The following is a 24,344-nucleotide window of genomic DNA, read 5'->3' as shown; positions in this document are numbered from 1 at the left end:
GACTTCATACTGTGAGCCAGTTTGTCGCACAGCAACAGTATTCTCTTCATTTTACACTGAAAAAGAGAATAATTAAAATATCTAGGCTCTGACTGGAGGTTTTTTCAGCTAGTAGTCATGAGCTCAAGTAAATCACATTGATAAGATGCATTTCTTTATTCGAGTGCACATTTTTTAGGTTGAATCAGAGCACTGTTTTAGTTTCCGTGTTGGTGAGCATTATTCACCTTTTATTTTTGCTTGCAAAGGAGCACTTGTACCATTTATAGACTTATAGTTATATGAATATAAGTGTTTAATGGTGTAGAGCAGGGGGGTCCAACTCCAGGCCTCAAGGTCTGGTGTCCTGCAGGTTTTAGATGTGTCCTTGATCCAACACAGCTGATTTAAATGGCTAAATTACCTCCTCAACATGTCTTGAAGTTCTCCAGAGGCCTGGTAATGAACTGATCATTTGATTCAGGTGTGTTGACCCAGGGTGAGATCTAAAAACTGCAGGACACCAGCCCTCGAGGCCTGGAGTGGGATATTCCTGGTGTAGAGCTATATATTGGCATGCATATTGTAGCCTGAAGCCTCTAGCATGTAGCAGGGATATGAAGTACTTTACGGTGGGGTGGTGCTGTCTGTGGACCCAAAGTCATTTATAGACTGAAGTGCTTTTTGTCACATTTGGAGTGGTAACACTCATAAAAGGTTAAAGTGAAAATAAGGGCATATACACTCAGGTAGGATGGGTGTTTAAATGATGTACGGTTGGTGCTAAGGGGCCAAAAGTGTGCAAAGAAATGATCCTCCACAGCATTACATCATACATTACATCCATTGATACTGTATAGATCTATGTTTTCATGTTGTTTACACCTTAATTCTTCTAGCAGTCTAGCTGTTCTCCTCTGACATCAGCGAGGAAGTTTTGCTGTGTGTAACTTATGGCCTCACGTGTACCCATGAGGCCATGATTGTTCTCTCCAGCTCCTTTTGACATGTCATTTTAATTCACAAACCATAGAAATTCCATTAGTGTTTTCTGATTTGATCACTTCTTCTCCTTAATGTTGGACAACAAATGATACTGCGGTTGCAGTGGTTTCCTTCCCGCTGGTCCGACATCCAGTCCTGAAAACACCCGAGTGATATTTTAAGTCTGTGTGAATCCAAATGCCACGTTACTTTAAATAAGGCGATAAAGACGCCAACCCAGTTCTGTCCAGCGCCTCGTCAGAATCGACTGCCGTCAGCAGCAGCAGCGTTTTATCTCTCTCCGCCGTGCTTTTTGGTTTCCCCTAGTTAAGCCTGTTTTTAAGGGGCGGTAAGCAAAATGTTTTTCCTCTGCAACATATTATCCACAGATTTCTCAGGAGGATAGCAGAGGAAAAGCTGCTGCTGCCTTTTCTCTGCATCTCCAGCCCAGTCCCTTTCTAATAAGCTGCTTATTTTCTTTCCACCTTGGTATCTCTTTCTCTTTTCTTTCTATCCCACTCATTCTCTCCTCCTTTTTCTTAAAGCTGTTTTTCATCCTATCATATTTCCAATTTTCCTTTTTCTGCATTAAATTGCGTTTTTACATACCTCTAATATTATTATTCTACTTAATTTCCATACCCCCCTTTTTCTTCTACCTCTCCTTCTTCCTTTACTTCCTTGTGAGCAGCTTATGTATAAAATGTATTTCTTGTTGTGCATCTTTTCTCCTTCATCCTCAGTTTCTGTTGCTATATCACACCACCTCACTCCTCACACATCTTTCTTATTTCCCTCAGTTCTCCTTTCCTCCTCTCCCTAATGCCGCTGCTTTCAGTTCTCTTCCTTTCCAAACCTTCCCTTTGCTCTCAGCTTGTTGGTAACAGCTCTTTGAGATTGATGAAGCTCAGCAAAACATGGCTGAGGCCGACCTCAATACTGTAAAATGCCTGAGTGCACTTTCCTAGCTCCTAAGAACTCAGTTGCTGGCGGTGTTGTGTGTGTGCATGTGTGAGAGAGAGCGAGTGTGGGTTTCCTTTACTGGTCTGTAGCAAGTACAGCAGAAATGAGCTAGTTTAGCTTTGCTGACAGTAGACATTTTCAAAGAAAGTCTGTGTTAAGTTGGAATTGGTTTTGCACCTGGATGTGATATATTTATTTTTATTAAACGTCCTCCAAGAATAAATGTTTTCCCTCACTCGCTCTCCCTCTCTGTTTCCTGATTCATACACGATTCTTCAGTGAAATTTTGTTTGTGTCACAGCTTGTTTATCTTCCTGTCATCATTTCTCTTTCTCCTCTCAGCTTTTTTTTTTTATCCTCATCTGTTATTCTTTCCCTTTAAAAGTCACCCTCCATTCATATATTTGACTGTTTAGTCCTCAGGGATTTAGGACTAAAAATTACCTTTAACCAGAGTGTGCCCAGCTCCAGTTTGGACTGAATTATTTAATGTTAACAGGTATTAACTTTTCAGTCTTAATTCAAAAAGACATGTCTCTCATTTCTTCATCTACTGTGTTCATATAAAAATAATTTCTAAAGACTAATACATTTTAAAGGGGAAAAAATGCTGTTGTATTTACAGGTAATGTTGCACTTCACAGATGGAAGTATTGTGGTATTATTTTACCAAGCTGTAAACTTAGAGTCAAGTGTCAGATACACAGAGACCAATTTTTGCATCTCCTTGTTAAAATCTCTTTCTTTTACCCAGTGATCCAATTTATTTTAACCAACACATTTATGTGGTATAGAAGTGTCACAATCACTGATTTTCACTACATGATTATTGTAGACAATAGCAATGATATGACCATGATAGCTTTAAAAAAAAAAAACAACAACAACAATTCCCCAGATGTAAATATTTAAAATATGTGGTTAAACTGGTATCAAGAAATGTGAAGCAGGTGAAAATACAACAAAAAACTGCAGTGACTAAATCAGGCCATCCAAAAACACCTCTGAGTCAAGGACATGGTGATGGAGTGAACAGGTCAGCGATAGAAAGGAAACAGGGATGAAGAAGTAGCAGAAAGAGCAGACAGAAAACTAGTAATTAAATAAATAATTAGCTAAATCAAATCTACACCCATGTGAGTGACTCAGTCAAAATTAGCAAGTTTGTTGTGGGAAGTTTCAGTTAGTATGTGAGAGGTGAATGCCGATAGCTATAGTCACCTTATTTCAATTAGCCATGAGGCGAGTGGGTAAGTTCAGGCATCAGTGCAGAGCCGTGCTAAATTGGTGAGTAAGTCAAACCATAACTGTTCTGTTCATGTGCACTTTGTAAAGAAAATACATTATGATCTGATGTCTATGTTTAATTGTTTTAATATATAGTGGGTACTGCCAATACTGGTGTATCATGATGAACTTAATTAGGTCTAGCACTGAATATGGCCTAATGCAGCAATAAAAGCTTCTTTTATTAAAGATATACACTCAGTGGCCACTTAACTATTTACTCCTTGCTTGCACACGGTTAGATTTTTTTCTGCCTTCAGACGTACCTTATTTGTTCACTGTGATGACACATTGAAACATGAAATATTTCTCTAAGATTTTAGTCTTTATTGATATCATAGCATCATGCAGTTGCAGCAGATTTTCAGCTGCACAGCCATAATCCAAATCTCCCATTCCACCACATCCCAAAGGTTCTCTGATTGAGATCTGGTGACTGGGGAGATTAGCTGAGTACACTGAATCATTGTCATGTTAAGGAAAACAGTTTGAGATGACTTGAGCTTTGTGATGTACTATATTATCCTGCTAAAAGCAGACACCCAGAGATGGATACGCTGTGGTCATACAGGCATGGACACGGTCAGCAACAATACTCGGACAGGCTGTGGCATGTAAACAATGCTCAGTTGTTACTAATGGGCCCCAAGAAAGTATCCGCCATACCATTAGCCTGATTCTTACAAAGACAGAAACATTTTTGTGGGTTTTTTTTGTTGTTGTTGTCGTTTAAATGCTGCTTATGAAAAATTCTGACCTAACCACCAGAATGTTGCAAAAGACACTCTCATCAGGCCAGCCAGTGTTTTTCCAATCATCTATTGTTCAACTTGACACCCAGTGTGGTATTCTGCTTCCTTATCCTTTCTGTCTTCAAGGTTCGACAAGGTTGTGCATTCAGAGTTGCTTTTCTGCGTACGCTGGCTGTAATAAGTGTTAGCTTGAGTTACTCCTGCCTTCCTGGATCAGTCTAGCTATTCTATTCTGACCTCTAGTATCAAGAAGGCATTTTGGCCACTCATTGGGCATTTTATCTTTTTCAGACCATTCCCCTTAAACCATAGATATGGTGATCATCTGCTGTGGACAATCCCAGTAGATCAGCAGTTTCTGGAAAACTCAAACGAGCCTGTGTGGTGCAAACAACCATGTCAAATTCAGAGTCACTTAAATCATCTTTCTTCCTCATGTTGATGGTTGGTTTGATCTTCAGCAGGTCATCTTAACCATATCTACATGCCTGAATCAATGAGTTTGCTGTCATGTGATTAACGGCGAGAATGTATCATCTAAACTGAAAATACTACCAAACTGTAATATTCTAATGATGCCTAAATAATACCTATTGCAGTAAACAACCTAATATTGGAAATAGTTGCGTTACCGGGTGTGAATACTCTTGATATATTGTAACCATCAGTTGTTTGTATCTGTTTTCGAGACAAAAATAAGTGTAGGTAAAAGTCCAATTGGACCAGTCTCATACACTGCGAGGCAGTCCCTGAAGGACCCATAAGTAGGTTAGGGAAGTGCCCGTGTGAAGCCATTACGTAGCTTTAAAGTGGAAAACACAGATAATCTCATTACAGTGCACTTTTCAGCTGTGAAACCTCGGGTCCTGACATTCAAGTGGATGTGACATACAGCACCCAACTAAACATTGTTCCAGACTAAGCTACTACTTCCCCCCCCCCCCCCCCCCCCCCCCCCCCGCTACACTGTGAAAACTCATCAGTATTGGATTGAAGAACATGACAAAGAGCCTGAGGTGTTGACCTGGCCTGCAAACTCCCCAGATCCCAGTCCAATCAAGCATCCATAGATGCTCTGAACCAAGGCTGATCCACAGAGACCCTCCCTGCAACTGTCAGGACCAAAAGGATCTGCTGCCAACATTCCAGTGCCAGATTTCCACAGCGTACCTCAGGAAGTCTGTGTTCATGCCCTGATGGGTCCAAGCTGTTTTGGAGGTCTGATGTATCAGGTGCTATAGCCTTCCCAAGGACTCTGTTGGACACTTTTTTGGGCTTATTTGGTAGTTTGGGCTAATATGTTAAATTTTTTTCTCTATTTTCAGCATCACGACACCAAATAAGGTAATATGTTTGGTTCTAGAAGAAAACGGTAGCCTTAGAAAAACACCTTTTGTTGGTTTTTCTTTTACTCTTTTGTTACAGTCTTTGTTACGATGTTTGCTTTACTTCCCCAACTCTGGCTAAAAGCAGTGCGCCGCTGCTTACCTGAGTCTTTGATTGAGTCATCCAGTCAGGGCTAACTCACAATCACAACTTAAAAGATAAATTACAGGAGAAGTGTAGTCCTGTTCATAAAAGAAACATTGAAGGAAGCTGTCAAAGATCGAGAACACAAAGCTGCTTGAGAATGAACACGGACAAACTGTGTTTTACCGTCAACCATTTCAACATTTGATCAGAGCTCAGCACCGAATGTGTTGTTTTTGCTTGTAAATAGCCCCCACCCCACCCCATCTTCCTGTAACACTGCTGTTTTGCGTTTCCCCACTTTGTAAGCAAACGATAACTGATACAAGCCCAGAAGCAGATGACTGTTCTTTGGCTCTCTCCATCACAACTAGAAATCAGCATGTCAACGTGTGTTCTCACAAAGCAGTGTTTGGTTCAGATTTTTCCTTGTGAACCTCTGCATCTCTGTTTCATAATGAGGCTATCTAACCCCTCCTTCTGGAGTTTGCTTAAGCTTCATCAAAAACCATTAGTTCCTACACACACAGCCACAGTGGGTTTTTGTAAATTGCTGACAAAGAAATCACTTTAATTCTGCATCGAAGTATGCCAGCAAAAAAGAGAGCACCGGAATAACAAGCAGACACACACACACACACACACACACACACATTAAGGAGCACACTAGATAAAGGCTCTTGTTCAGAGATATGTACGCTTATGAACATGTCAAACAAAGACCCAAACAAACCTATGTGGTTTCCAAAAGTATGCAGACTGTTCTATAAATCATACACATGCCATCACACAAGCACAATGCAGCTGAAAATCACTGCTTATTACTTTGTCTGTACTGTAGCCTAGCTGACAGGCTCCCCTGAGGTTGCAGTAATTGACTTGTCCAGTCCCTCCTTTCAACACGTTTTTCTTCCTCCGCTTCTTCTGTCCGGTGTTTGCCAGAGGGACCGAGCTGACACACAAAAGATATTGGTCACATTGTCAAAACTTACGAGTGAACAAAACTCTCTCGCTGTAATGAATCCTGCCACAGTGCCTACGCCGGTTCAGCTTTTAATATCCCAAATGTCCACTTCCACTGCTTTCTATAATAAATTGTAAATGCACGTCATGCTTCAAAAAGAACTTCCACTCTCTCACACGTTCGTAGGTCTTTCTTGATCTGTCGAGCTTTTCTTGCTGTTACTGTAAAGTGTTGCAGGTGACTTTTGCAAAATTTTTATTACTTTTTCTTTTTGATGAGGCCCGTTGTTGCTGAAGTGTAACTAAATGGATTGTGGATCATGGGTTACGGAAAAGGCCTTTAGAAGTAAACGTCACACATTAATTATGTTAAGTGAGTTACAGTTATAGAGTTTAAGGCTTTTGGTTAAAAACTGCTTCTAGTCCCTTAAACCCCCCAAAAAGGGGGGGGGGGGGGGGTATTCATATAGATAAATGAAAAACTTTCAGTGTTAATTCACCTAGATTTGTATGTTCTGTAACTTAGATTGGAAGCTGGTTCCTCTGGTTTTCAAAGCAGTGTTTTCACACAGCTCGTTATCAGGCATCAGCTGCTGGAGCTGAGAAATGTGCCAAAAAATGCAGTTCTCTATTGGGCACTTGAGGCTGGCTCTGAAAGCGTTGCAACCCCCTTAAACGTTCACGTTAAAATGACATTTAAAAAAAAGAAAAAAAAATCAGTTCCTTGTAAATGGTTTTTATATTCTGCTTTTCAACTCTTAATACTCAAAGTGCTGTATACAGCTTGCCTTATTCACCCATTCATACATGCACTTTTTCTATGCTTTTTCTACCTAAAGGCTTTTCTATCTACATTCACACACCTTTATACTCTGATGAATGCATCAGAGAGCGACTTTGGATTAATATCAGGGATATTTGTCGTGCAGACTGGAGAAACCAGGGTTTGAACCACCAACCCTCCAATTAGTAGAAGACCTGCTCTACCTGAGCTACAGCTTACCAAAAGTGTACAGCTCCTGGTATTCCCAGGTGGTCTCTCATCCAAGTACTAACCAGGCGCAACTCATTTAATTGAATTATCTGACAAATAATATTGCTTTAAGTGTCATAGAGCCCATCCATGAAGGTTGTTCTTCTGTTTTGATGAGTGAAATTATTCTTAGTCATATGTGTTTTGATAGATTAACATACCAGAGTGCTGATCTTAGCTGTCTTATGTCAGCAAAGAAAACCTTGCACACATTTTTCTGTGACAACATAAGCCTAACTGCAATTTTCTTTCTTTCTGTCATCCTCCATTGGTGACATCATGGCTTCTCTTGCCTTGACCGGCCATATGTACACTCTAAAATTATACACTAAATGTGTTTTGAGTCTGGGCAGATGCTTTTTCTATTAGAGGTTGAGGTGATAAAGTTCTCAAAATTAATATTAGTAGCTGCCAGGATCATACTGAGGAGGAGTTTTCTGAGCATTTCCCTCTTCCTCCTCTTCTGTCATTTTGAAAAACACCTCTCTCTCCTTGGCACAGTTTCTCAGCACTAAATAAATTAAACTGAGCCTCTGACTGTGGAAGCAAATAAAAATGATGCAAATCTGATACTTCACTGACATTAAAAAAAAACATTTTGCACAAGTATGATATTAAAATGTCAGGGACATTAGCTGACTTGGGTATTTTTCCCCCTATTCTTGTAATTAATGAAGCCTAAACCAGGGGAAACCATGTGTAACCTGTTAGTTTCTTTTGGATTCACTAATTAAGTCAGTCATGCACCATACAATACTTGTAAACTGAACTTAATAACCAGTTTTCAGCATACATGGCAGCACTCCAAATCAAGTATTTTTTAATCAGCATCACCTGTCATGTTTCAGTTCTGCTCTCTGAATCATTCCAGGTAGGTGTGCTTTATAGTACAAGTAGAATAGTTTTACTTTTTTTTGTTGTTACTTTGTTACTAGTAGCTGGCTGCAAATGTTGCAAAACATATTATGTGTTCCCATTTCTTTAGCTGGAGTAAAAAGAAATGTCAATGCTAACACAGTTTGGGAGGCATAAAATAATATTTTTGGGCCAACAAGGTGATTACTAAGAAGAACCAAAAACTTGGTGTATCTGAGCATGCTATGTAGTTTGTCTTAATTGGTCAAGTGGAGGACAAAAGAAGATGTGGGCAAACCTAAAAATCCAATAAAGACCTGACAGAGGACCTGTGAGATGCATCTGGACCTCTAGTTGATTTATCTGCTGTTCATCTGCTCCTTATCAGAAGTGATGTCAGTGGAAGGATGGCCATCAAGAAGCCATTCTTCAAGAAGGGAAATGGGGAGAAGAGGCTGAGGTATGCCAGATTACACATGAAAGTCGGTGACAATAAGGCTTATGAAGAGAGGTACACCCATTTGTAAAACACAGTTCATGGTGATGAAAAGAAAGAAACGTATGGTCATAAAAAACTAGGAAGAAAAAATAAAAACAGAAAATGGAATGCTGTTGATCATGGACAGGCCTGCTCAGAGCCCGGATGTCATCATTATTGAAGCAGCGTGGGATCTTAACAGAAAACAGAACAAAAATCTGCCAACATCCAAAGAAGAGCCTCGACTGTCCTTTAAGAAGCCTGGAGAAATATTCCTGAAGACTACTTTTAAAAAGCTTGCCTAAGAAACTTCAGGCTGTTTTGCAGAATAAAGTAGGCATACCAAACACTGACCTTGAAGCTTGTTAGACTTGTACAAACTCCATCCTGCTGTTAAATCACAAAGTCTCTTACACTGACATGCTATTTTGTTTCCCAGCTTTGCAGCATGGTTTAAAAGGGCTTCCACAAAATAGTCTTGTAATGTAGTCCTCAGAAGAGGCAGCTTTTCAATGTGATTGATCTTAAAGGAGAAGTCCTTAGAGATTAAATCATTTGGGTCTGAAGGTCATGGGGATACCCAGTAGCTTGATGCTGAAATCCATGTTTTGTTTTTTGCTTTACCGATATACATTGGGGCAAAAAAGTATTTAGTCAGCCACCGATTGTGCAAGTTCCCCCACTTAAAATGATGACAGAGGTCAGTAATTTGCACCAGAGGTACACTTCAACTGTGAGAGACAGAATGTGAAAAAAAAATCCATGAATCCACATGGTAGGATTTGTAAAGAATTTATTCGTAAATCAGGGTGGAAAATAAGTATTTGGTCACCTCAAACAAGGAAAATCTCTGGCTCTCACAGACCTGTAACGTCTTCTGTAAGAAGCTTTTCTGTCCCCCACTCGTTACCTGTATGAATGGCACCTGTTTGAACTCATCATCTGTATAAAAGACACCTGTCCACAGCCTCAAACAGTCAGACTCCAAACGCCGCCATGGCCAAGACCAAAGAGCTTTCGAAGGACACCAGGAAAAGTATTGTAGACCTGCACCAGACTGGGAAGAGTGAATCTACAATAGGCAAGCAGCTTGGTGTGAAAAAATCAACTGTGGGAGCAATCATCAGAAAATGGAAGACATACAAGACCACTGATAATCTCCCTCGATCTGGGGCTCCACGCAAGATCTCATCCCGTGGGGTCAAAATGATCATGAGAACGGTGAGCAAAGATCCCAGAACCACACGGGGGGACCTGGTGAATGACCTGCAGAGAGCTGGGACCAAAGTAACAAAGGTCACCATCAGTAACACACTACAACGGCAGGGAATCAAATCCCGTAGTGCCAGACGTGTTCCGCTGCTGAAGCCAGTGCATGTCCAGGCCTGGCTGAAGTTTGCCAGAGAGCACATGGATGATACAGCAGAGGATTGGGAGAATGTCATGTGGTCAGATGAAACCAAAGTAGAACTTTTTGGTATAAACTCAACTCGTCGTGTTTGGAGGAAGAAGAATACTGAGTTGCATCCCAAGAACACCATACCTACTGTGAAGCATGGGGGTGGAAACATCATGCTATGGGGCTGTTTTTCTGCCAAGGGGACAGGACGACTGATCTGTGTTAAGGACAGAATGAATGGGGCCATGTATCGTGAGATTTTGAGCCAAAACCTCCTTCCATCAGTGAGAACTTTGAAGATGAAACGAGGCTGGGTCTTCCAACATGACAATGATCCAAAACACACCGCCCGGGCAACAAAGGAGTGGCTCCGTAAGAAGCATTTGAAAGTCCTGGAGTGGCCTAGCCAGTCTCCAGACCTCAACCCCATAGAAAATCTGTGGCGGGAGTTGAAAGTCCGTGTTGTTCGGCGACAGCCCCAAAACATCACTGCTCTCGAGAAGATCTGCATGGAGGAATGGGCCAAAATACCAGCTACTGTGTGTGCAAACCTGGTAAAGACCTATAGTAAACGTTTGACCTCTGTTATTGCCAACAAAGGTTATGTTACAAAGTATTGAGTTGTATTTTTGTTATTGACCAAATACTTATTTTCCACCCTGATTTACGAATAAATTCTTTACAAATCCTACCATGTGGATTCATGGATTTTTTTTTTTCACATTCTGTCTCTCACTGTTGAAGTGTACCTCTGGTGCAAATTACTGACCTCTGTCATCATTTTAGGTGGGGGAACTTGCACAATCGGTGGCTGACTAAATACTTTTTTGCCCCACTGTACTTTGTCAACCCTGAAATTCTTTTTAAATAATAGAGGCTAGGCAATAAGTGTCCCTTTTCCGTCATTCTGTCTGGCAGCAAGAATCAGATTTTTAGCTGCTTGGTAAAAGTGAAATTTGGCTGCCTCATTGAAAAGTTAGTATTACCATTTATATGCTTCAATATGAAGGTGTATCATTAGAAAATGGTTGCATTTGCATTATCGGTAGCTTAATAAAGCATGTTTCCTGTGAATGTCACCAAATACACTCAGTTTGTCATTCTGCAAATACATGAATATTTCAGTGTTTTTATTACCAGGCCAGTTGCATCATTCACAATAAATAGTGACTTTACTGATGACGTTTAGATGTAAATCTTAGAGGCTGCAATGTGCTATACACACTGTTTGTATTTCTGTGCCATTCTAGTGGCTTACGCTTCAGATTCCCCTCTCCCCTCAGGTCTGCTTCTTGATCTCTAATGATGATTAATGTAAGCTGTGTGCTTATTGGCACCACTGTGTTATTGGCATACTGACAGGACCGTTAAGATGGATAACTATGCAAGTGTGTGTACGTATGTGTAAGTGTGTGAGAGCCAGCAGTAGAGCTGTGAAATCGATTGATTTGTTTGTCTGGTCAATAAGAAAATTGATTTGTGGAAGAGGCTGAAAAACAACACCTAAATTAAACTTGGGCTCTGATTTTTTTCTGTTTGTTGAATCTTTTATAAGTGTGCCACAAACAACAGAAAACTCTGCTTTGTGCTTGAAAACATTTCTCTTTTTACAAGGCTTTTCTGTCTGTTTGTGTGTGTGCAGGAGATGGTCCGTCGTGGGGAGATCTTGGATGACAGCATGGAGGATGAGTTTTACCTTCGTCGTCTGGACGCCGGGCTATTTGTTCTTCAGTTGATCTGCTACATTATGGTGGAGATCAGCAACTCAGGAATCCCACAGGTACACACACATGTGCACGCATGCACACACGCACGCAAACTGGTCCTGGCTTGCCAATTTCCTTTCAGATTAATTGTTCTTAACATGTCTGATCACACAAACTATGAAAACAGATGGAGGTCAAATAGCTTTTAATGGGTGCAGTTTGTTAAAGTGTTGCAGTTGCAGGCAAAAAAAAATACTACTTAGGCATTTGACTTGCATTATGTCACAGTCTATAACGCCGTGTCACTACTGTTACACTGTAATACTGCTGCTGAAACCTTTTGTCAGGGTTTGGGCTAAATTCTACTGCCTGCAAGGTGCAACCACTGCATTGTTTTCTATATTGTAAAAAATATGAATGAAATATTGGGATAAAGATTTGAGGCAATATTTCCAAGCACTAGTGTTTAAAAGGCCTAGTATAACATAAAAGCCACTATAGTAGAGTCCAAGAATAAACATATGGAGCAAACAATTAGCTTAAAGTTGGACATTTTAAGCTGAGCAAACTAGCATTAACTCAAAGTGGAAACTGTCTTTTTAGCTACAATGTTACCTTTAGTTCTTGTTTATCACTAAAATACAGACCAAGTAATAAGACACATCAAAACAATCAACAATATACAGCTTTAGATAATAGGAATTCTATTTTCTTTTCTTTTTTGTCTGCATGTAGCTTCAACAGAGGGTCCATCAAATTCTTAACCTAAGAGGAGGTTCTGTCAAAGTAGTGCGCCACATCATGAGAGGTGAGTAACTTTATCTTCTCAATATTTCCTTAGTATCTCTGCTACTCTGCTGCACATAAACATACAGACACTGTTTTATGTGAAAACATATGGGGAGTGCTTTAACATATAAATGTGTTTGATCAATACACAAAAGGTTATTAGTATTTTTTAAGCGCTGTTAACGTGAGTAAAGAATTTTGAACATAGCATTTTATTTTGGATGTTTATGTTATTTTACTTTGCAAACAGGCAAAGTTATTTTACAAAAACCCAAAAAAGCCAGGGTTAAAATCAATCAGTTCCTTTTTACTGGATAACAACCTGCAGTCGTTTGTTGTGGTTTGCAACAAGTCTGTAACACGCCTTCTCCCCAGGCCATTCTTCTTTGGCAAATCTCTCAAGCTTCTACAAATTTGACGGAGATATTTCTTTACAAGGAGCTACGCATGTTTTGAGTTGTGTTTATGTTGGAGGACAAAATGACGACCCAGATCCAGTTTGGCTTCTGACTGTTGAAATCTTCAGATATCCTTCATTTTCTCAAGTCCAAACTGAGTTCTTTTGGCATGATGCTTTCACAGGTGACAGCTCAAACTCTCGCTGAAGTTTTTATATTGTGGAAGAAAATCCTCAGTTTTAGCTTGATTTTACAAACTTTGAGTATTACAGTACATAAAGTTGAAATGCATCATTGCACAGCAGTGGTTTGATAAAAAGGTTAGTTTTTCAGAAGGCAAATAGTACTGCTTTTGCTTTTTCTGAAGTAATTATGTTATTGTATGCTTAGAAATGCTATGTTATAAATTCCTTGCGCCGTTAAAAAAAGCAGTTGGAAGAATCTGACAAAAACGTCCATTCTGATAGTCCTCATCTATCAAATTGAAAGTGTGAAATAATTTTCTCCTTATCTTCATACTCTGCAAATGGGAGAATAATCTGTAGTGACACATTTCTCAGCACAGGCCTTTCCCGTGACTTTATATCAAATCTACAGGTTGATCTGGGACCTTGCCCAAAAGCGCAGATCCTTCACCTTAGAGTGAACAAGGATAAAAGTAGAAAAACTGCATATTTTGAAAGGGCAAAGTGGTGCCTTCAAAAGCTGCTCTTACACCCACAGAGATTTATATTACTTTCAGAAGTGCATTTTATTGACACATTTTGTAAAATCCTGTTTCCAAGTGCTTCTCAGCCTGGCAAGGAAACAGCATTTCAGGGGAAAATGATGGTATAATCGCTGTTCTTTGGCTCTGGTTATTGTTTGATAGCAAGCCTGTGCTGTTTGCCTGCCAAAGTGGTTAGGTTGGAATATAATAAAATACCACAAGTAATGTCATATGCTCCTGTTCTCTTGAACAAAGAAGTAGGCCTGGGGAGACCCTGTCACTCTGACCTTTGTTTAGTATATTCTTCCTTTGCATTTGCAGTAGCAGAGGTCACCTTGTATGAGAGGGGTGTCTTTAATATTTAGACTGTCCTGAATATTACGATATAGACAATTCAGATGGAAAAATAAACACGATAAAATCGAGCATCTAAAATATCCAGGCAGATGTGATTGTTTGTTTTGTTTTTGTTAATTGTATTACCTTTCTGCAGATGGTAAAACAATATGATGAAATTGAGCCTGGCTTGCAAATCTGAACTGATCATATTATCACTGAGTAGAGCAGAGACAGTCTGTCTGTCCTTTATTCACTTTTTTCACTTAGCCAGAGATTTCTCCTCGTGCTATATTTGTTTTCTGCCGTCAAAGACCTAGCAGGTTGTGTTATTTCCTTCGCGGCGCGACATCCATCCTTCCCGTATCATTGTTGGATAAAGCTCGAGGACGTGGCTCCGTTCACACACCCTCTGGCTCTCTGTGGCATGTAACACTGTAGATAGAGCCATCCGTCACACATGGCACTGCCAGCAAGCGTGGCATTTCTCCAGTCCTCCCCGTGTGCGTGTGTGCAGGAATTTGTATCCTAAATGTGGCTGTGTGACTCTTTGTTTTCATCTGCATATTTGCATACACGCACATCGTGCTTGTCCACACTATGTTTTTGCTTACTTACAGAGTTTGTGTGTGTGTGTGTGTGTGTGATTGCCATTAGCATGTCTCCATGTTTATTTGTACGCACATGTCCTTGCTTGCTTTTATCTGCATATTTTTTAGATATTAACAAACCTTTGAGAGGAAATCCTTGCAGATGTTTACTTCATTTCTGATTCAGTTTGCATTCTGTACTCGTGCCTGCCCTTGAATGTTTTCTACATATTAATGTGCATGTTAGGTTTCCTTGCATGATCTTGATGTGACTTATTTTTCATAAACTATATTGTGTTTATGTGTTCTGCAAATAACTATGCGTCCGCATACATAATAGCTTAGAGCCATTGCATATGTCTATCATAATTCATCTGCGCGCGTGTGGTTCAGTGACCTCACCCTTTCTACTAGGCCACAGTGTGTGGAGCCATCTCCCATTTCAAGTGCCCCACCCGGTCAATGTTAAACCACAGGAAAAGGTTAAGCACATGCAGTGTGTGTCGCCTGCTCTGCTATCTTGACCTTAACGGCTTTAGCTTACTGAAGAATAAAAAACTGCTCCGCAGGAACAATTTTGCTTGTGTTGTGAAGTTTTTGGTTTTGAATTCTGAGGTTTATGATTTGCCTTTTTTAAAATGTTTCAGTTGTGATAACCTTGTATAATAATACTTGGATTTTTACCCAAGTATTGAAGCTAATTCTTACACTTAAAGTTATGATACTAGTAGTTTTGAGCCTACAGTGGACAAAAATGAATGCAATTCTTAAATATTCAGTGTAATACCTTCAAATAAAACTGAAAGTCTCCACTTCAAATTATTTTAACACAATGAAAACCAGCCTTTGTGCCATTGAACTGTACCGTTGACTAAAACAGTACTTAAGCGACTGTGTCGATTAAGAAGTTGGGTTCTTTCCTGCAGCACATTCTTGTGGCATGAATCTTTATATCAATAAAGATGTTAGAATAGTTTTGGGGTTTTTAAATCAGAGACCACCCTGACTAACTGCTGATGCAAACTCTGTTATTTTGTTCTATAAGAAGTTCAAAAAAGAGCTTCAAGGTTTACGCCTAGTCGGCCTTCAAGAGGTAAAGAAAGAAAAAGGTGCAAAAGAAGTCTTTACGCTGTATTTAAGCTAAAGGTGGAAGTTGACCAAAAATATTGAAACCCTTGCTCACCCTCCCATCACAAAAGAACAGTTAAGTAATGTCAAGCCCTTATTCCAGGGACTAGAAATTATGGCTCCCATGGTATCCTGTGGGGTAAGAACATGTACTAAAGAAAGAACTTGCAAGACTTAAAAATTAGAGATGGACCGATCCGATATTACATATCGGTATCGGTCCGATACTGACCCAAATTGCTGGATCGGATATCGGCAAGAAATAAGAAATGTAATCCGATCCATTAAATATCAAAAAAGCACCTCACAAAACTTGCTACACGGCGTAACTCGGCTCATAACCGTAGCAAGTTGCAGCAGTATGCATCACGTGATAGAGCGGCTGTGTGTATTTGTAGCCTTGCTAGCAATCAGGCATTTCATCTCCGAGGAAGTTATCCCAGAGAGAAGTAAAGCAAGTGTGTAAGTTCATCTCTGAATGTTTGTAAAGCATTCCCATGGTAAGCTTAACAACCAATATATGGAGAGACTGCCTCTCTCACTCTCCTCCTGCTACTTCAATCGTGAAACTGATCAATGATCAGCTGATCGGCTTTTCTGTCGGGAGTCCGTCTCCCTTCTTTGTTTTTGGCCCACTTCTCACCAGAACGAGGAAACCAGCGGCTGAACAACAGCAGCACGTTTAAGCTTGATAAGCTGTTGTTAGAATTTATTTAATATTACTTTCTACACCAGGATCTTTTTCTACGCAGCTGACGGCTGTAACTGTGCAGGGGCGGATCTAGCAAAGTTTAGCCAGGGGGGCCGATAGGGCATGAACAGGGAAAAGGGGGCACAAAGACATACTTTTCTTTCTTATTCTCATTTAAAATGTCTAGCTTTTATTAAATAATTATCTGAATCTTACACCCAAAGTTTTAATCTGATGTAAAATATATAGAAATCCATTACTGTATATACACTGAACAAAAATATAAACGCAACACCTTTGTTACTGCTCCCATTCCCCATGGGATGGACGTAGAGACCTAAAATTCATTCCAGATACACAATATAACCATCCCTCCCAAACAGTGGTCACAAATCAGTCCAAATGTGTGATAGTGGGCACATCTGCCATATTGAGATAATCCATCCCACCTCACAGGTGTGCCACATCAGGATGCTGATCTGACATCATGAGTAGTGCACAGGTGTACCTCAGACTGCCCACAACAAAAGGCCACCCTGGAATGTGCAGTTTTTTGCGCTATTGGGGGTCTGGGGACCCAGAACCGGTCAGTATCTGGTGTGACCACCATTTGCCTCATGCAGTGCAACACATCGTCGCATGGAATCAGATTGTCAATTGTGGCCTGTGGAATGTTGGTCCACTCCACTTCAATGGCTGTGCGAGGTTGTTGGATATTCGTGGGAACTGGTACACGCTGTCGTATACGCCGGTCAAGCACATCCCGAACATGCTCAATGGGTGACATGTCCGGTGAGTATGCTGGCCATGCAAGAACTGGGACATTCTCAGCTGCCATCTGCCCTGAACAATGTGAACCATGATTCATCCGTGAAGCGCACACCTCTCCAACGTGCCAGATGCCATCGGATGTGAGCATTTGCCCACACAAGTCTGTTACGGCGACGAGCTGGAGTCAGGTCAAGACCCCGATGAGGACGACGGGCATGCAGTTGAGCGTCCCTGAGACGGTTTCTGACAGTTTGTGCAGAAATTGTTTGGTTGTGCAAACCAATTGTTCCAGCAGCTGTCTGGGTGGCTGGTCTCAGACGATCTTGGAGGTGAACCTGCTGGATGTGGAGGTCCTGGGCTGGTGTGGTTACACGAGGTCTGCGGTTGTGAGGCCGGTTGGATGTGCTGCCATATTCTCTGAAACGCCTGTGGAGACGGCTTATGTTGAGAAATGAACATTCAATGCACGGGCGACAGATCTGGTTGACATTCCTGCTGTCAGCATGCCAATTGCACGCTCCCTCATTGCTTGTGGCATCTGTGGCATTTTGCTGTGAGACAAAACTGCACATTCCAGGGTGGCCTTTTGTTGTGGGCAGTCTGAGGTACACCTGTGCACTACTCATGATGTCAGATCAGCATCCTGATGTGGCACACCTGTGAGGTGGGATGGATTATCTCAATATGGCAGATGTGCCCACTACCACACATTTGGACTGATTTGTGACCACTGTTTGGGAGGGATGGTTATATTGTGTATCTGGAATGAATTTTAGGTCTCTACGTCCATCCCATGGGGAATGGGAGCAAAAACAAAAGTGTTGCGTTTATATTTTTGTTCAGTGTAGTAACTGTTAAGTCTAATATACCCTAGTAAGCTATAGTACTTTTTCCTTTGGGAAAGTACCATCTGTGAATTCTGCAATTCTGTTGAAGAAAGATGTTGAATCTATTTAATTATTCTTGAAAAAGAATTTATTTCTGTGCAGTTTTCCCCCTGCATCAAATTAAATTTGATTACATCGATTAAGCAACATGAGGTGGAGGGTGGTTCCCTATTTTTTTTTTGCTGGGAGTTTGCAACCCTATTAGTTAGGTTGTTGAATATTTCTGCTAAGTACTCTTTAAAATACCAGAATAGGGAGCATGGAATAGGTTTAAGTTTATTAGATTGATCAGTGTTGCTGAACTATGAAATATTTTGGGCGCAGTGTATTTTTTTACGTACAGGTATAACAGAATAGCTTTAGTGTTGTTATTTATTTAAACTTGAGTAAAAACTTATACAAAATGCAGCAAGATATTAAAAAACGTTTTATTGATTAAAAAACACACTATATCGGATTCATATCGATATCGGCAGATATCCAAATTTACGATATCTGTATCGGACATAAAAAAGTGGTATCGTGCCATCTCTATTAAAAATACAAACTATTGCATTTAATGTAAGTAGCAAAGTCCACCCTACACAGACTTTCTCTGAAAATATCAAAAATATAGACATAGATAAAAATTTATTTGTGTTTATTAGATGTGCTGATGAAACTGGTTTATGAGAAGAAAATAAACATTTGCAGCAATTATTGTTTTTTGAAGCTTACGTCTTGCTAAATGTTGTCATGGTATCCAGATTTTAGAGAGCTTTTGCAGTATCTTTTTCCCCACTCTCTTTGTTTGTTTGTTAAAAGGCAAACTGCATGATGATTATAGACGGTAGGTTACCCCACTGTGGGCATATTCTGTACCAGCTGTCCTTTGTTCAGTGGGATCACAGTGGCTTGAGACTGGTTTAGCAGTGTTTTAAATGACTTATGGTGCTCCAGCTGCAGCTGTAATCACGCTGAAAGTCCTATAGCGCGTCCCTATCCTTGGCTGCCGTTGCAGAGGCTGCTCCTGGAAATGATTCTCCTTGTATTCATGGCAGATCCGTCCCAGTCGCTGACCTGAGTAATGGCGATGCTCACTACTGTATTGTCCTCTGCCGTGTTGCCGTGGTGACAGAAGGAGAGGGTACCAGCATGCCAAAGAAAAGGTTCTGCAGAGAGTTGAAGAGTCACGGAATCTCTGACCTCTCTGTCTGTGTGGCTGACTGCAACACCATTTATAGACATGGAGACACTGGCACTCGGTCACAATGACAGGCTGGCAGTAATAGAGGCCATAGATTATCATGTTTTTGTTGAGTTGCTTTCTCTGAGTTGCCCCTCACCTGCTTTTCTCAGTCACCCTTAAAATTGTGCCTTTTTAAGTAAGTCTCGTTCGCATCCAAACCTCTGCGGATCAAATTAAAATCCCTGATTCTGACATTCAAGGCTTTTGTATTTGCACAAATCTGTGGACAAATCTGCATCCTCATATCTGCAGATGCTGGTCTAACTTTACACTTAACTTTATGCCTAGTGCTGTGGCCTGCTATAACCTAGCTCTCCCCTGAATACTCAATGATGGAGTAACCCGAGCAGATTACTGTCATCCTGAGCGTCTTCTGACCTGAGCTCAGTGTTTGTACTTCTAGAAGCACTTCTTGTAGCGTGCTATGCTGCCTTTACTTCTAACTTCTTTCTAATGTTGCTCAAACTTAAATACATCTCTGCAGTCTCACTTCAGTTATTTTTTTTGTGGTAAAGTAAGGTCTGCTCCTGTCTGCATGCCAAATATCCTTGGGGAAAGTACTAACCCCAAGTTACGAATGTGTGGATGTTAGATAGGAGCACTTGTATAGAAAGAGTATAGAATAAAAGTGCTTGTGTGAATGGATGAATGAGCAAAGTTGTGTAAAGTACCACTACATAAAACCACTACATAAGAACTGGTCCATTTACCATAAAAATATGAAAATCTCTTTTTGCACTTGGGCGTCTCCGGTAATCTCACTGTAGCGTTCATCTCTACTCAACATTTAAATAAATATACTCTTCTTATCAGGTAAGAAAAGGCAAGAATTAAGCTTGGCAGAAGTGTGGGTTTAGGTATTTAAGCTCATTGTCATCTTAGTGCTTTAAAGAGCCATTTTTTCTTCTTCTTAAATAGTTTTAATAGTTTTAGCTATTAGGTATTATCATTGTCTCTCTACAAGTTTCACTGTACAGAACAGTCAAAGAATTATGCATTTTTCAAAAAATCTCTGTGTTAGCTCAAGCTGTTTAGAAGAGAAAATCAAAACTTGGCATGAATTTCTTGCATAAAGCTGACAATAAATGTCAAACTCAACTGTACGCACAGCTTGGCATTTTCCATTTATTTACTCTCAGATTTACCTCAGACTTCATCTTAGTGAAATAAGCATTGACCTAAAAAAATGAAACTAACATGGAAGTGCCACAGACTGCAGTCCCTCGACTAGATGTAAATGATTATTACAGTGGCCAAACTCGGCTAATTACTCCATTCATTACAACTTTGCAGGGGCTTGAAATTCTGCAGTCTACTCATCTATACTTTTGCTGTACTGTGGGCTTTAAAGCATGATAAATGCTATCTCCAACTGAAGCATGGTGTTAAAATCATGTGAAATATTTTTCTTCTTTTAGAATTTCTGAATGCAAATTTTATACATACATATTTTGACCTACAAAGGTTGACATTACTTTCCATGAGTGGCATTACAAAGTTAAAATTCCTAATGAAAAAGAATGCATCATGCTGCATTTAGGTGTTATTTGTTGTGGTGAGGAAACATAGAAAGTGTTGTTGTTAATAGCTTTCCTATTGAATAAGAGTTAGAGAAAGAAATTTATTAATCACTGTTAGGGCTGTTCAATATAACGATATATATCGGATGACGATATAAAAACGTTTATGTTTAATTTTACGCTATCGTTTGTTTCGTGGTGTCGCAAAATAAACTGTTTACGGCAATATTTTTTCATCGTTCTGATGGTCACTGTAGTGGCTACATTAATTTCTTAAAGTTCTCTCTTTTTCTTATATTTAATATAACCACACTACGGACGGACAAGCGCCTGTTTTTATGTGTTGTCTTTAGCAACAACGACGGTAAAACCATCTTGTCACGTGTCCGCTTGTTCCACATAAACCTTTCACAATAAAGCTCAAGATCCAGTTGAGACTTTTCAAAATAAACTGAATCACCTGAAAGAGTATGCAGAGTATTTTCAGATGAGAAGCAAAAAAGACCGTCAAGTGCTAAAAAATAAACCTTAGACTTAGACGTTAGAACAGGCTTTTCCCCGCAGCACGTAATAAATACTCACAAAGAAAACGGCGGCCGTTACAACTTATATCTAAAATTGTATACTTTCATGCATCGGTTAAAACACTCGACTCCAGATACACGACGCCCAGCTGGAACCACTTCACGCAAGACGAGCTGCCCGAGATTCACAGAATTTACAGAAAATGTTACATTTTTGTGATTTATATCATTATCGGACGATAGATGTCTTATATCGGGATATGAGATTTTGGTCATATCGCACAGCCCTAATCACTGTAGACAAAGACAACTTTATGCACTTGGTCAGCTAAGGAGTTTAAAAGTGCTACTGGTTTTAAATAACGAGTTAAAACCAATTACCATGCCATTTAAGAACCGTGAAATACAGTGGGGCAAAAAAGTATTTAGTCAGCCACCGATTGTGCAAGTTCCCCCACCTAAAATGATGACAGAGGTCAGTAATTTGCACCAGAGGTACACTTCAACTGTGAGAGACAGAATGTGAAAAACAAATCCATGAATTCACATGGTAGGATTTGTAAAGAATTTATTCGTAAATCAGGGTGGAAAATAAGTATTTGGTCAATAACAAAAATACAACTCAATACTTTGTAACATAACCTTTGTTGGCAATAACAGAGGTCAAACGTTTACTATAGGTCTTTACCAGGTTTGCACACACAGTAGCTGGTATTTTGGCCCATTCCTCCATGCAGATCTTCTCGAGAGCAGTGATGTTTTGGGGCTGTCGCCGAGCAACACGGACTTTCAACTCCCGCCACAGATTTTCTATGGGGTTGAGGTCTGGAGACTGGCTAGGCCACTCCAGGACTTTCAAATGCTTCTTACGGAGCCACTCCTTTGTTGCCCGGGCGGTGTGTTTTGGATCATTGTCATGTTGGAAGACCCAGCCTCGTTTCATCTTCAAAGTTCTCACTGATGGAAGGAGGTTTTGGCTCAAAATCTCACGATACATGGCCCCATTCATTCTGTCCTTAACACGGATCAGTCGTCCTGTCCCCTTGGCAGAAAAACAGCCCCATAGCATGATGTTTCCACCCCCATGCTTCACAGTAGGTATGGTGTTCTTGGGATGCAACTCAGTATTCTTCTTCCTCCAAACACGACGAGTTGAGTTTATACCAAAAAGTTCTACTTTGGTTTCATCTGACCACATGACATTCTCCCAATCCTCTGCTGTATCATCCATGTGCTCTCTGGCAAACTTCAGACGGGCCTGGACATGCACTGGCTTCAGCAGCGGAACACGTCTGGCACTGCGGGATTTGATTCCCTGCCGTTGTAGTGTGTTACTGATGGTGACCTTTGTTACTTTGGTCCCAGCTCTCTGCAGGTCATTCACCAGGTCCCCCCGTGTGGTTCTGGGATCTTTGCTCACCGTTCTCATGATCATTTTGACCCCACGGGATGAGATCTTGCGTGGAGCCCCAGATCGAGGGAGATTATCAGTGGTCTTGTATGTCTTCCATTTTCTGATGATTGCTCCCACAGTTGATTTTTTCACACCAAGCTGCTTGCCTATTGTAGATTCACTCTTCCCAGTCTGGTGCAGGTCTACAATACTTTTCCTGGTGTCCTTCGAAAGCTCTTTGGTCTTGGCCATGGCGGAGTTTGGAGTCTGACTGTTTGAGGCTGTGGACAGGTGTCTTTTATACAGATGATGAGTTCAAACAGGTGCCATTCATACAGGTAACGAGTGGGGGACAGAAAAGCTTCTTACAGAAGACGTTACAGGTCTGTGAGAGCCAGAGATTTTCCTTGTTTGAGGTGACCAAATACTTATTTTCCACCCTGATTTACGAATAAATTCTTTACAAATCCTACCATGTGGATTCATGGATTTTTTTTCACATTCTGTCTCTCACTGTTGAAGTGTACCTCTGGTGCAAATTACTGACCTCTGTCATCATTTTAAGTGGGGGAACTTGCACAATCGGTGGCTGACTAAATACTTTTTTGCCCCACTGTAGCTATTAATGCTCTCCCATACTACTCTGATAGATACAGATTTGTAGGATGTAGCCGTACAGTGGCCAGCAGGTGTGCTAGGCATGTCTGCATGTTAGCCCATTCTTCTTTGGAGAATCTCTCAAGCTTTTTAACATTAGATGGTCGTCAGGGATGGACCTTGATCTTCAGTTCACCCCACAGATTTTCAGTAGAATTTAGATCAGGGCTTTGTGCTTTGGTTCTTGTTTTTCTGGAAGATAAAAACGGTGACCCAGACTAAGTTTACCTGCTGACTGCTTGAGGTTTATTTTTCAAAATAATCCTACATCCTTTTTTCATGATTCCTTCCACCTTGACGAGATTCACAGTTCCAGGTACACTGTGATCTTTGGTTGTACACCTCTCCCTTCTTTCGCCAAAGAAGTCTACATAATCTTTCTCCAGGTTATCAGTAGCGTGCTTCAGTCTGGCTTGAATGTGTCTCTTTTCTTGGTCTGCAACCTCACAGTCCATTCCTGTGCAGGGTCCTAGTGATTATCTTCCTTGGGACTACATTTCCCAACATGGCTAAGTTCACTCGTGTCTCTGCATTTGTTCTGGGGTCTCAAGAAATATCTCTCACTTGTTTTCTTTCCAGTGTCCTTGACTACCTCTGCCAGGCTTGCTCGGTGCTGCGTGGCTCTCTTTGAATTTATAGTTGATACTTCTCACTCCAGTTCTTGACACGTGGAAACACTTAAATTTTTGTATATCCATATCCTGCTTTTTGAGCATCAACACATTTTTTTTAAAGTCTAAACTGATTTCTTTTGTTTTTGTCAGAACGATGAAAAATTAAGAAACAGGTCCTTATAAAACCAGAATTAACATAATAAATAATTTTGCCTGTTCCTCTAGAACATCTGTAAACAA

General features: G+C 40.5%; 1 protein-coding gene across 1 annotated transcript in view; it reads left to right on the top strand.

Annotated features, from left to right (window-relative positions):
- ctnnbl1 (catenin, beta like 1) overlaps window positions 1-24,344 on the top strand; it is a 78,452-nt gene that overhangs the window by 52,189 nt on the left and 1,919 nt on the right. The window contains exons 14-15 of the mRNA XM_086278335.1: window positions 11,806-11,943; window positions 12,605-12,677. Coding sequence (XP_086134461.1) covers window positions 11,806-11,943; window positions 12,605-12,677 — 211 coding nt within the window. The remainder of the gene's footprint in view (window positions 1-11,805; window positions 11,944-12,604; window positions 12,678-24,344) is intronic.

The sequence above is a fragment of the Aulonocara sp. 'chitande type north' Nkhata Bay genome, linkage group LG20, assembly GCF_057382095.1.
Source record: "Aulonocara sp. 'chitande type north' Nkhata Bay isolate Kocher_YH1m ecotype deep benthic linkage group LG20, A_spYH_male_GT1.1, whole genome shotgun sequence".
Lineage (NCBI taxonomy): Eukaryota > Metazoa > Chordata > Actinopteri > Cichliformes > Cichlidae > Aulonocara > Aulonocara sp. 'chitande type north' Nkhata Bay.
This window is presented reverse-complemented; position numbering and strand designations above follow the sequence as displayed.